The sequence below is a fragment of the Budorcas taxicolor genome, chromosome 4 (genome assembly GCF_023091745.1).
Source record: "Budorcas taxicolor isolate Tak-1 chromosome 4, Takin1.1, whole genome shotgun sequence".
NCBI lineage: Eukaryota > Metazoa > Chordata > Mammalia > Artiodactyla > Bovidae > Budorcas > Budorcas taxicolor.
Genome location: NC_068913.1, coordinates 32,585,456 through 32,599,915, shown reverse-complemented (window position 1 = coordinate 32,599,915; position 14,460 = coordinate 32,585,456). Strand labels below are relative to the sequence as shown.

At 39.3% G+C, this 14,460-nt stretch overlaps 1 protein-coding gene across 1 annotated transcript in view; it reads right to left on the bottom strand.

The window, feature by feature from the left end:
- DNAH11 (dynein axonemal heavy chain 11) overlaps nucleotides 1–14,460 on the bottom strand; it is a 355,953-nt gene that overhangs the window by 51,254 nt on the left and 290,239 nt on the right. The window contains exons 66-67 of the mRNA XM_052639247.1: nucleotides 2,010–2,214; nucleotides 784–948 (exon numbers count right to left, since the gene is read on the bottom strand). Of these exons, the coding sequence (XP_052495207.1) occupies nucleotides 784–948; nucleotides 2,010–2,214 (370 nt within the window). The remainder of the gene's footprint in view (nucleotides 1–783; nucleotides 949–2,009; nucleotides 2,215–14,460) is intronic.

Here is a 14,460-nt window from a genome sequence, read left to right as displayed (position 1 = left end):
ACTGTGAACGACTGAATCTCTGTTGCATTAGGAGAAGCCCAACTTCAACCATCTCTATCTCCATTCAGACATCCAGAGTTCACTTTTTAAGGGCAGTTTATGAAAAGGCCTGAATTCCACAGTCAGTCCTTTTAGAGAAATGGCCAAGCGGGACTACACTTCTGGCCAAGCACTTCATTCAAACAGAATAGGCCCTCCAGAAGTCCAACGAGCATCAAACCACTATTTACAATAGCCTAGACGTGGAAGCACCTAATTGTTCGATAGAAGAATGGATAAAGAAGACGTGGTACATATAAAAAAGGATGAAATAATGACATTTGCAGCAACATGGACAGACCCAGAGGTTGTCATGCTGAGTGAAGTCAGAGGGAGAAAAACCCTATGATATTGCTTATATGTGGAATCTTAAAACCAATGATAAAAATAAACTTATTTACAAAACAGAAACAGACTCACAGACTTAGAGAATAAACTTAAGGTTGGTGGGGGAGGGGAGGTCAGGGAGGGATAGTTAGGGAGCTTGCGATACACAGGTATGCACTGCTATATTTAAAATGGATCGTCAACAAGGACCTACTGGACAGCACAGAGAACGCTGCTCAATATACTGTAAAAAAAAAAAAAAAAAAACTAATTGGGAAAAGAAGAGATACATGTATATGTATAACTGAATCTCTTTGTTGAACACCTGAAACAAACACAGCACTGTTAATCAACTATACTCCATGATAAAAAGCTAAAAAAAACCCAACGCTCCAGGCAGCACCTGCCTTTTCCTACCTTGCACTCTATCTCGGCTGCAGTGGCCTTTGCCCTCTCCAATCTCTCTACCAGTTTGGTGTCATCTAGAAAGCTCCCTTCTGCCGCAGAGAGACGCAGAAGGAGGTCGTCCTCCAGGTACTTCAGCTCTATCTTAAAGTCGTTTTGGTGCTTTGTCAGAACCAGCTAATGCAAACCAAGCAAAAGGTGAGAGACAGTGAATAAATTCATATCACTTCATATAAAACAAAACACTTAGCATTACAACTGTAGTAATCATAATCTTTAAAAATTCTTTAAAAGCAATACACATAAATATGCCCAGAAATTTTCCCAATTAAAGTCAGGTATAAATTATTTTTTAATCTAGATGGAGATAATCAAGGGATAATTACACATGAAATTTTGGCATCTCATAGAAATATAATGCATTTTTGTATGCCAAACATCTCTGCCTCCTCCACCACCTGCTAAAGTACAGAATTTTAAATATTTGTATTTTCTTGCTTGGTATTATTTGTTTGCAATGCATTTAAACTTTAAATTCAGAAGGCATGGTAAGAGCTGGTTGTACTCCAGGGTCCAGAGCATGACCATACATCATAATCATGGAACATTAGGAACCCAGAGGAAGAAACTTTTGCTTTCTGTATTACATCTAAAGAGAAAAGGCATTATTTCCATCCTCATAACAGGATAAAAGCTAAAAATCACAGCCCTTCTTGTATCTGTCAGAGAACTGAGGTCACAGGGCAATTGCCATGCTGAAAACTACAGAGACGGGTGAATACAGTCACAGCTTCTCAGGAACATGTAAGTAGTAATTGGCTAATTCCTGGGGGCATAACTTGAGAGTTAAGAACTTTTGAGGGCCCAGTGTTTGGGGATCTCTTAGGAGAGGAAGCCCAGGGCAGATCCCTCTCTACCCTCTGTTCTTTCCAACTTTCTAGGGCATGTATCTGTTTCTCCAGCCCTGCTTCCATGAGTCCAACTCTGTGCTTGCCAGAGTCACGTGCATCAAACAAGACCCACAATGAGTCCATCTCCTCCGGCACAATCCTGACTACTTCCTTAATCAGAAGTATCTTGAGTTGCTACTTAACTGTTCACATATATTCTCATTTTTCTTAAGTAGATTGCGAGATCCTGGAAGGCAGGCATCCCATCTTATACTCCTATGTCTGGCACTATCATTTGTGCAAAGAAGGTACTGAATAAGTGCTGAGGGATAATGTCATAATTCTTACCTTAAGTTTCTCCAAGTCTGGTCTTTCAATATTGACAACCTCTGCCAGCAGCTGGGCTTCCAGACCATCTTCTGTGACCGTGAAATTGAGGAGGGTTGTCTGAGCCTGCAGTTCTGGCTTATAGTGAGGATTTACCAGTTTTGTGTGAAGGATAAGACGAAAGTTGTGGTTAAATTCACATTCTTTATCTCCAATCTTGATATACCTAAAGGGGGCATAACACAGACATCAGGAGACTCCCATGAATCATGACTAATAATAAGCTGTCATTCCATTCCTGTATTCTTCTGGTGAGTCAGGAACTTTTGTCTAGTCTGCATTTCCCTAACATATAAGAGGAGTAAGAATTGTCCACTAAACCTCTATATGATTAAGTCTCCTTACACGTAAAATGGTGATAATAGTTGTACTCACTTCATAGCATCACTGTTACAATTAAACACAATAAATCATATAAAGAACCTATAACAACAAACGCAAGCTTCTATTATTATGCTAGCTATGTTTAACCTTATATTAAAGATTAATATTCTTTAAGGATAAAACGAGTATGTATGCTCTTACACATGGGTTTGTAAGTATCCCTGATGAGCCCAGCCTTTAAGTTTTAGCTTCCCTGGTGGCTGAGATGGTAAAGAGCTTGCCTTCAATACAGGAGACCTGGGTTTGATTCCCGGGTTGGGAAGATCCCCTGGACAAGGCAATGGAATCCTACTTTAGTATTCTTGCCAGGAGAATTTCATGGACAGAGGAGTCTGGTGGACTACAGTCTGTGGGGTTACAAAGAGTCGGACATGACTGAGGGACTAACTTTCACTTTCATATATATATGTGTGTGTATATGTATATATACATACACACTTAAAACTCATACATATGAAAAATACACATATTCTTTTCCTTGTACAGGCTTAGTTTAAGCCACTTTAAATGATGCAGAAGTGATTCTTTTTTCTAAGGCCCATCATGTGACTATGAGTAATGGTAGCAAAAATATTTTCCAGTGAAGAAATAAAAATTCCCCTGGCACTTTACTCAATCTTAGTACTTCGGGGCTGGCTCAGAAGTAAAATTTAATAAGTCTGTTGCATGGGATGCATGGACAGCATTCTTCCAAGCTCCATCTCACACGGGGTGGGCTGACAGCTAGCATGCTTCTGTTGTGTGTCCCTGTTCCTCTGGCCACAGGGCCCAGGAGTAGGTACTTCATCTGAGCTGTTCCAACCAGGGTAAACTTTCCTGGGGTTCAGGACTGGGGCAGAGAGAAGGGAGAGTTGGAACTAGAACCTCTAAGCTCGTGCTGACGTCCCTCTGTCCTGCTGGTGAACCAAGCAGCAGAGAAAGACTGTCCTGGTTTCCCAAAGAAGAGTAATTAAACCAATGTTCAGATGAAAGAGTAACACAAAGGAGCATGTTCTGGGTTTCATGGGCTTCTAGGTCTCCTTTCTTGAAGTCTGGCTGCATCTTCCCCTCAGTTGCCATGGCACCCTGCAGTCTTGTAATAGTCTCTGTTTTGCTTCACCCCAATGGAGGTGGTTTCTTTAATTGCAAGCAAAGCTCTGAATGAATGCAGTCACCCCGTGAGGGCAGAGCCTGATTTTCCTCTACCTCAGATGCTGGCATCTAATTTCTAAGGAATTCTCCTTGGGCTCCCTTGCCCCTGAGTGCTCTAGGCCACTGGAAGCACTAGCAAGAGAGAGCAGTATAGGAGAAGAGAGGGGTCTGGCAGACCTTCATTGCTTCCAGGTTGTGCTTGTTGGGGGGATAGCGGGGTGGGTTGCGGGAGAGTGGAGTGAGGGCTATGTGCTGCAATCCACAGCTCATCTTGGGGCTATATGTGCCTTGAGATCCACAGCTCTGCTCAGAGGCGCTAGGAACACCTTCAGGCCTGGAGGCAGTAATGGCTTCCTGCTGCTAAAAATCCTTTGTAGCCTCAGCATCTCCACTGGGTTCCCTTTACCCTTTGCTCTTCAAATTCTTCTTGTAAAACAGTCACTCTGTGAATTCTATCAAACAATTCCAACCTACTTTGTCGTCTTTTTCCTGCCAGGACCCTGCTATGAGGCTGTAGCAAAAGGCAAGTTTTTCTTACTCATGCACCAGACAGACAGAACCCATGAATGCTGGAAACTCTCAAATTCTTCCATCAAAGTGGCCTGAGCTTTGGAGAACTGAAATTCCTCCAAGAAGCCTACAAACATGGCTGAAGCAAGGAGCATCTTCTCAGTCTCCTATTTTAACTACTTACTAAAATTCTGAGTTCTTCCCTATTTAGTGTATATTTTCATTAGAGAGGTGTCATCATGATGATGATAAGAATGTTACTCAAAGCCCACATTGTTTTTAATTTAAATATAATGTTTTAAGTAATTATGAGGAGAAAAATGAACACTCATCGCACTGACTTCTGGGTGAGGTGTTAAACTTCCTTAACTTTATCAACTTCGGAAAACTAGATGAATTCAAAAGAAAGACACCATAGACTATACACTGTCTTTCTTTTGAATTTGTCCAGTTTCCCAATACAAACTGATACAACCACTATGGAGAACAGTACGGAGATTCCTTAAAAAAACTAGGAATAAAACTACTATGCTATCTAGCAATCCCATTACTTGGCATAGACCCCGAGGAAACCAGAATTGAAAAAGACACATGTACCTCAATGTTCACTGCAGCACTATTTACAACAGTTAGAATATGGAAGCAACCTAGACGTCCGTCGGCAGATGAATGGGTAAGGAAGTTGTGTTACATATATACAGTGGAATATTACTCAGCCATAAAAAGGAACACATCTGAGTCAGTTTTAATGAGGTGGATGAACCTAGAGCCTATTCTACAGAGTGAAGTAAGTCAGAAACAGAACGACAAATATTGAATATTAACACACATACATGGGATCTAGAAAGATGGTACTGATGATCCTATGTGCAGGGCAGCAGAGGAGACAGATCTAAAAAACAGATTTTGGACACAGTGGGAGAACGGCGGGCGGAATGACTGGAGAGAATAGCATTAAAACATATACATTACCATATGTAAAACAGCCAGCCAGTGGGAGTGTGATGTGTGACACAGGGACCCAAAGCCAGTGCTCTGTGACAACCTGGAGGGAGGGGTGGGGAGGGAGAGTTCAAGAGGGAGAGGACACATATATACCTGTGGCTGATTCATGCTGATGTACATGGCAAAAACCATTACAATACTGAAAAGTAAATATCCTCTACTTAAATAAGTTTAAAAAAAAACACACTTGGGGCTGTACTACAAAAGAAACAGAGAGAGAAAGACATGGTGTAAGTTCAGAATTTAGGCAATGCTGAATCCTCCTTACTAAAATGTCACAATATTTGCAATAACGTTTTTAAACTTGAGTAGAGATACTCAGATGCCCTAATGTGGTAATATTTTGGGCTGCTATTGGTGGATATTTCATAACTGTCTTGCTCTGAGATGAACTCATATGGTTATATGACTTTTGAGTCATATGGTGAGGAGAAGGCCCCTAATTCCCTGGCCACTCGTGACTATGGAAATTTTTATAATATAGTTTAAGTGGGTAAGATTAGTTAATAATCATAGTTTTCTTAAATCACTAAAGCATTAATCAATAAATCACCCAATCACTAAAGCTTTAATCACTATAGCTAAGAATCTCAAAGATTCATAACATACTGTCTCCATTCAATTCTCAACTTTTTTTTCCCATTGTAGTGATATTATATTTCAACAAAAACTTTCACAGGTTGCCACACATCTAAGGACAATTAACATCAGGACAAAGGATACAAGAACAGAAAATGGGCAAAAGACATTCTCTGCAACAAGTGGTGCTGGGAAAACTATACGGCTGCATGTAAGCCAATGAATGAAACACACCCTCTTGCCGTACATACGAATAAACTCAGAATGGTTTAAAGACTTAAATATAAGATATGACACCATGAAACTCCTAGAGGAGAACATAGGCAAAACATTCTCCGACATAAATTGTGGCAATGTTTTCTTAGGTCAGTCTCCTAGGCAACAGAAATAAAAAGAAAAATAAACAAATGGGACCTAATCAAACTTACAAATTTTTGCACCGCAAAGGAAATCATAAAAACAACAACAAAAATGAAGAGACAACCAAAGGATGGGAGAAAATATTTACAAATGATTCAACAGTCAAGGGCTTAATTCTCCAAAATGTACAAACAGCTCATATAACTCGACAACAACAAACCAAACAACCCAACTGAAAAATGGGCAGAAGACCTAAATGGACATTTCTCCAAAGACACACAGATGGCCAAGCCAACAGGCACATGAAAAGATGTTCAACATCCCTAACTGTGAACAAAATGCAAATTAAAACTACAACGAGGTTATCATCTCACACCAGTCAGAATGGTCATCATTTAGAAGTCTATAATGCTGGAGAAGGTGTGCAGAAAAGCCCTCCTACACTGTCGATGGGAATGTAAGTTGGTACAGCCACTATGGAAAATAGTATGGAGGTTCCTCAGAAAACCAAAAACTATAAAAAAACAAAAACTATAGAACTACCATATGATCCAGCAATCCCACTCCTGAAAACAAACCAAAACTCGACATGAATGACTTCACCATTAAACTTAATAACAAGTGGCTCCCAAAGTAGTTCATTTGGCAGGTTTTTCAAGCTTAGAAACCTAACCAAAAACTGCGACAGCATCTTAAAATGTTATTGAACCACAGTTTATTTACAGTGCTGTGTTAATTTCTGCTGTAAAGTGAAGTGACTCAGTGTGTGTGTGTGTGTGTGTGTGTGTGTGTGTGTGTGTGTGTGTGTGTGTGTGTGTGTGTGTGTGTATTAGTCTTTTTCATAATCTTTTCCATTATGGTTTATCTATTTGGTTTGTTTCCTGACAAAACTGTAATTCAAAAAGACACACACCCCCCTATGTTCACAGCAGCACTACTCACAACAGCCAAGACATGGAAAGAGCCGAAAGGCCCACAGACAGATAAATGGGGAGAGATGTGGTACATACGCACAGTTGAGCACTGCTCAGCCATAAAAAGAATAAAATAGTGCTGTCTGCAGCAATACAGAGGAACCTAGAGATGGTCATACTGAGCGAAGGAAGTCAAGAGGAGAAAGACAGACACCATGTGATATTACTTCCATGTGGGCTCTGCACATGTGATAAGCCAACCTGTCTACAAAGCAGACACAACTCATGGACCCAGAGAGCAGACTTGTGGTGGCCATGAAGGAGGGGGAAGTAGAAGAGGGAAGGGTGAGGAGTTTGGGGGTAGCAGATGCAAACTACTGTAACAGGATGGATGAGCAACAGGCCCTACTGTACAGCACAGAGAACCATGTTCAGTACCTTGGGATAAACCGTAATGCAAAAGACTATGAAAAGGGCTATATATATGAACACACACACATTACATATATATACACACATTACACATATACACACATTACATATATACACACACATTACACATATACACACATTACATATATATACACACATTACACATATACACACATTACACATATACACATATTACATATATATACACACATTACACATATACACACATTACACATATACACATATTACATATATACACACATAGTACATATATATATACACACAGTACACATATACACACATTACATATATACACACATAGTACATATATATATACACACAGTACACATATACACACATTACATATATATACACACATTACACATATACACACATTACACATATACACATATTACATATACACACACATAATACACATATATACACACATTACATATATACACACATAAATACACACATTACACATATACACATATTACATACACACACACATAGTACATATATACACACATAGTACATATATACACACATAGTACATATATACACACATAGTACATATACACACACATATTACATATATACACACATATTACATATATACACACATATTACATATGCACGTATATATATAAAACAGAGTCACTCTGCTTTACAGCAGAAATTAAGCTTGAAAAGTCTCTCAAGCAGGCTACTTTGGGAGTCATTTTTTTATTAAGTTGAATGGTGAAGTCATTCATGTTACTAAGTTTTGGCTTCTTTTCCCTTAGTACTTCCCACTGTTTAATTTTTTTCCAGCTGGAACACAGATTTAGATGACAATCCTCTTCTAAGCTGTATATATGTATAACCCATATTTTCCTTTAAAAATAAGTTTAAAAAGAGTACTAACATCACTGTTGAAAGTGAAACACTGAGAACAACAAGAGATGAATGAACTACAAGCCAGCTGTTGTAAGTAAACCAAGAAGTAACAGCAAGTGTATCTGATGTGCACAGTAGCCCTGAGCCCTTGCTATACTAGTATTAAAAATGATACCATTTGTTTACACCTTTGCAAATGCCTTCCAGTTGATATCATGCTCATTAACATAATCATGACTTTATAATTTCTCCAGTTAATTTTTTTTTTACCATGAAATATGCTACAACCAACATTCATTCACTCAACAAGCACCTACACAGTGCCAGGCTGTCAGAGTCTACTAGACACTGGGCGTATAGCCATTACCCAACAAGCATGGTCTCTTCTCTAACTTTACTACTTACTTTTTCTCATAATAAGCATAAGAATATAAAAGTTTAGGTACTGACTCATTCTTTTACTTATCCAGTTCAATAAGTAAATATGTATCAAGTGCCTACAAAGTCCAGTCACATAAAGATCAAAAATCTGCCTCGTTAAAAGACAGGCAAATGATCTGAATAGCAATCTCTCCAAAGAAGATCTACAGATATCCAATAAGCACCTGAAAAGATGTTCAACATTACTAGTCATCAGGGAGATGGGAATCAAAGCCACAGTGAGGCGGGAGTTCACACCCATTAGATGGAAATTAAAAAAAAAAAAAGCACAAGGACTGGCAAGGATATAGAAACATTAGAACTCTCATACACTGTTGGTGAAAATGCAAAATGGTGCCTCCAATCTGGAAAACAGTTCAGCGGTTTCTTCCAGTCTTGAACAGAGTTACCACGTAACTCAGTTATTCTACTCCTAGGCACATGTCCCAAGGAATGGGAAGCATATGTCCACATAAAATTTTTACACAAATATTCACAGCAGCATTATTCATAATTACCAAAAGATGGAAACAACCCACTGTCTATAAACTCATGGATGGATAAACAAATGCGGTATATTCAAACAATGGAATATTACTCAGCCATAAAAAGGAAAGAATTAGAAGCCCCTGATACATGATACAACATGGATAAACCTTAAAAACAAGTAAAAATAAGCCATCACAGAACTCCACATACTGTATGATTCTATTTATAGGAAGTGTTCAGAACAGACAAATCAATAGTGATAAAAATCAGATTAGAGATTGCCTAGGGACTTCAATTCTAAAACTATAGTAATGACTGCTCAATGCTGCGAATACACTAAAAACCACTGAAATCTTCACTTTAAAGATTAAGCTGTATGATATGTGAATTACACCTCAATAATGGTGCTACCAAAAGAGAACAAAAATGAACAACAATCTAATAAAAGGTCAGCTGCCAAGATTTGCTTTTGTCAATCTGAAAAGTAAGTGATCATGCTAACTATAGTTTATCAGAGGTTCGTGCTTGACTTTTTAGTATAGTAAGGTGTGTTACAGAATGGTCTTAATTGATAAGGACAACTTTCTTAGTCAATCTCCTCTTTGACTGAAGACATATTCAACCATATCTACACTGACAGCATCATCAAAATTTCTCCCATTACTTGTTTTCCTGTTCAAAGGTTTCCAAAGTTGGTCTCATAAATAGCTTGAAGAAAATTTTTCTTTGCTAATGAGATTCTCTATTTTTCTGTGAATTTACTATATTACTGTTGGCCTAGATTTCAAGACTTCTGTGACCAGCTTTTAAAGGAAATTTCAAGAGTGCCGGTTTCATGTAATTAATTACCTGGGGTTCTCAACACATAAATGATCCCAAAGTTTATACTCATTTATATTTGCACAATAACAAAACCAATACTTTCAATAAACCTTTGAGTACATTGTCTTGTAATTTTCCAATTACTGCTCCATCTTGGTTTGAATTCACTCCTCCCCTTGTAGTATCTCTGAGAAATGCCAGATTTATCATGACCTTCTATGATTTCACACTGAATTTTTCCTCATTTAGTTATGAATTGTAAGTGGGTTTGGGTTCATATCTCATAAACTTTATTTTTTTAACCACTAACCTATAATCCCAGGTGAAAAGAGAATTTAAACACTTTTCCACTTTAAAAATGTAAATTAAATGAACACTGAATGAATCAAGTCCAGTATTTTCATTAATGTTGTCTAATGGGACAGCTCCTGTGGCAGGGTTAGAACCTGTGGACTAAGTCAATTTAATTTTGAGGCCTGTGTGGGGAGTAAGGGTGGAAAGGGCACATGGCAATCAAAACAAGTCCCTAGCAAGATGACAGACATATCTGACAGTCAAAGGTGTTCAGATCTCATGGAGAAATCCCTGTAGATGGACGACTCTTCCTGTAAATGGCCAGAGAATTAGGTTTCAAGCATGGTCGGCCACATGCATCTTTATCATATATTCTTTTCTGTTTACAACCCTAAAACTATCCTCAGCTCTTGAGCCACATCAAGATAGGCTGCTTGCCCATCAGCATTCTAGAGGGTCTACTAGTCATTGGTATCCACATAATCTCTTCTCAAAACAGCAGCAGTTAATCCCATTGGAGCACCAGTCAAACACCCTGTTACAATTTCTCCAATCGATCAGTCACTCCACCTAGCTGTGCTTACCTCTCTAGGGTTCCAAGAGAAAAAGTGAGAGACTAGCCGATACAGAATATGAGGTTTGGACAATTCTGCTTCTGGGTGTAGGTGACAAAAGCTTTTAACTGGTCAAATATGAATTTAACCACATATCTCAGTTAAAGTCACATTTGGTAAGGTGGCCCAGACATAACTATATGTGGTTCTAAACCTCCCTTGCATACCTACATATGCCTGGAGGCACCCATACACCCCAGTTTGAGAAGGGGAACTCCATCTACTTGAGGTACAGGGCTGACTTTTCTCTGTGAAGAGACAAGAGTTAATCTGGGAATTTGCTATGCTCGTGGCATAGGGAAGGATGTCTGCCTATAAAACCGGTTTTCTACTTGGCTCTGAAACATTATTTTATAGGCTTATATTTCCCAGGGATAGTAAATTATCCTCAATTGGAGTATTTTATGATCTATGAAAGGCAAAACCTCCACAATGACTCAGTGGGTTTTATCATTGCTGCTAGGTTAATTTTTGGTTAATCTCCAATCTGGGAAAATTAAACAGATTGCTAGTGCTCTCTTCTGATTCGAAGGATCCAAAAAAGAAAAAAATGGAGTTAACCAGAGGGGTGGGAAAAGCAAACAATCATTGTGTTGTTTCTGTAAAGACAGGAGTCCAGAGGTTGTAACTGCTGAAACACAGCAGGAAGCTCCAAGCACTCAAACTTCAGCGCCGACGAGGAGCGAAGGGTAACCTGAACCCTGCACCTCTTCTCTCTTGCAGCTATTCTCTGAAAGCAGTAGTTCTTTACCCACCTTCTGGCCTCATGACCCCAGGAACAGGACTCTTGTCTTTGACACTGCATCACAGGGAGAACCGAGCAGAGCAGGGCTCTCAGAATGTGGGCTGGAATTGCTGCCAAAGGGGTTTCACTCAATCCTCCAAGGGTATGAGGTCCTCCTGCCCCCTCCTCTCTCTGGCTGAGAAGTGCTGGTTTGGACATCACAGGCTAACTACACAAACTGAAATACAACGACTTTTCCCAGTACAAGAACCACAATTTAATTTGCTAGGACAGAGGATGGAGAAGGCAATGGCACCCCACTCCAGTACTCTTGCCTGGAAAATCCCATGGATGGAGAGCCTGGTGGGCTGCAGTCCATGGGGTTGCTAGGACTTGGACACGACTGAGCGGCTTTACTTTCACTTTTCACTTTCATGCATTGGAGAAGGAAATGGCAACCCACTCCAGGGTTCTTGCCTGGAGAATCCCAGGGACGGGGGAGCCTGGTGGGCTGCCGTCTATGGGGTCACACAGAGTTGGACACGACCGAAGCGACTTAGCAGCAGCAGCAGCAGCAGCAGCAGCAGCAGCAGCAGCAGCAGCAGCAGCAGCAGCAGCAGGACAGAGGATGAGCTGTCTGCATTCTGTCTCACCTATCAGAGTTGTGATTTTAGAAGGGCCCCAGAGATCATTCATCTGTCTCCTTTTTATGGACCTAGTTTATGACCTGTCCAAGGTCACGCAGCTTAGTGGCAGAGCTGGGACTGGAACCTGGGTCTCTTGACTCCTGGAATAAAGTTCACTTAACTGCATCCCATCACAGAGTAATTTGCTCTGTTTGATGGTGAAAACTTCTAACCCCAGCCGCTGTCAACCTGTCTAACCATCAATCACAAGAGGGTACTAAGAGAATATGATTGAATCGGTAACAATCAAAGGCCACTAGCAAACAAAATAAATAAATAAGGACACAGCTCAGAGGACATGCCCTGCTGATCATACTATCCTTGTTTATTAAGGAGAATAGGTCTGATTATTGATATGCCCAGCCTGAATCCAAGAGCTATTATTTCTGGGAGATATTTTTATAAAATGAATTAATTTATAAAAATGTAAAAATAAATCACTCAACTTATAGAAAAGTTTTCTATTTTCTAGCTTTCAGGAAAAGAAAATACTGAAGTATGCCAAAATGCTCAGTGGAGTATTGTAATTCTGGATGAGTTACTGTACAATAAAGATAATCATCTAGAAATCAACTAGAAATTTAGTTTTCTATGTGTAAGCCTGGAATAAAAATAAGACAGCTATATGTAAAAATGAAATTAGAACATTCATCAACACCAGAAACAAAAATAAGATCAAAATGGATTAAAGACCTAAATGTGAGACTGCGCTCACTCACTCAGTCTTGTCAGACTTTTTGCAACCCTATGGACTGTAGCCCACAGGCTCCTCTGTCTATGGAGTTTTCCAGGCAGGAATACTGGAGTGGGTTGCCACTTTCTCCTTCATCATGTGAGACTGCATACTATTAAAACTCCTAGAGGAAAACATAGGTAGAATACTCTCTGACATAAAACACAGTAGTATCTTTTTCAACCCATCTCCCAGAATAATGGAAATAAAAACAAAAGTAAATGTAATCTAATTAAACTTAAAAGCTTTTGCACAGCAAAGGAAACAATAAACAAAATGAAAAAACAGCCCACAGATTGAGAAAAAATATTTACAAATGATGTGACCAATAAGGAATAGTTTCCAAAATGTACAAATAACTCATGAGGCTTAATATCATCAAAACAAAGAAACCCTATAAAAAATTGGGCAGGAGACCTAAACATCGACATTTCTCCAAACAGGACAGATGGCCAACAGGTGCATGAAAAGATGTTCCACATGGCTTATAAAGAAATGCAAATCAAAACAACAATGACATATCACTTCACACTAGTGAAAATGGCTATTGTCAAAAAATCCACAAACAATAAATGCTGGAGAGTGTGTGGAGAGAAGGGAACCCTCCTATACTGTTGGTGGGAATGCATATTGGTATAGTCACTATGCAGAACAGTATGGAGGTTCCTTAAAAAACTAAAAATGGAGCTACCATATGACACTGCGTCTGGAGGAAAACATGATCCAAAAGTATACATACACCCTAATGTTCACTGCACCACTATTTACAATAGCCAAGACATGAAAGCGACCTAAGTGTTAATCAACAGAGGAACGGACAAAGAAGATGTGGTACATATGTACAATGGAATATTACCCAGCCATTAAAAAGAATAAAATAATGCCACTCCAGCAACATAGATGGACCTAGAGAGTGTCATACTGAGTAACGTAAGTCAGACAGAGAAAGAGAAATATATGATATCCTTTATATGCAGAATCTAAAGAGAAATAATACAAATGAATTTATTTACAAAACAGAAACAGACTCACAGAATTAGACCAAAAGTTTATGGTTACCAGGGACAAAGGATGGCGGGGAAGGGATAGTAAGGGAGTTTGGGATCAACATGTACACGCTGCTATATTTTAAATGGATAACTAACATCGGTCAGTCAGTCAGTTCAGTCACTCAGTCATGTCCAACTCTTTGTGACCCCATTGACTGCAGCATCACAGGTGTCCATGTCCATCGCCAACTCCAGCAGTTTACTCAAACTCATGTCCATGGAGTCGATGATGCCATTCAACCATCTCATCCTCTGTTGTCCCCTTCTCCTCTTGCTGTCAATCTTTCCTAGCATCAGGGTCTTCTCAAATGAGTCAGTTCTTCTCATCAGGTGACCAAAGTACTGGAGTTTCAGCTTCAACATCAGTTCCTCCAATGAATAATT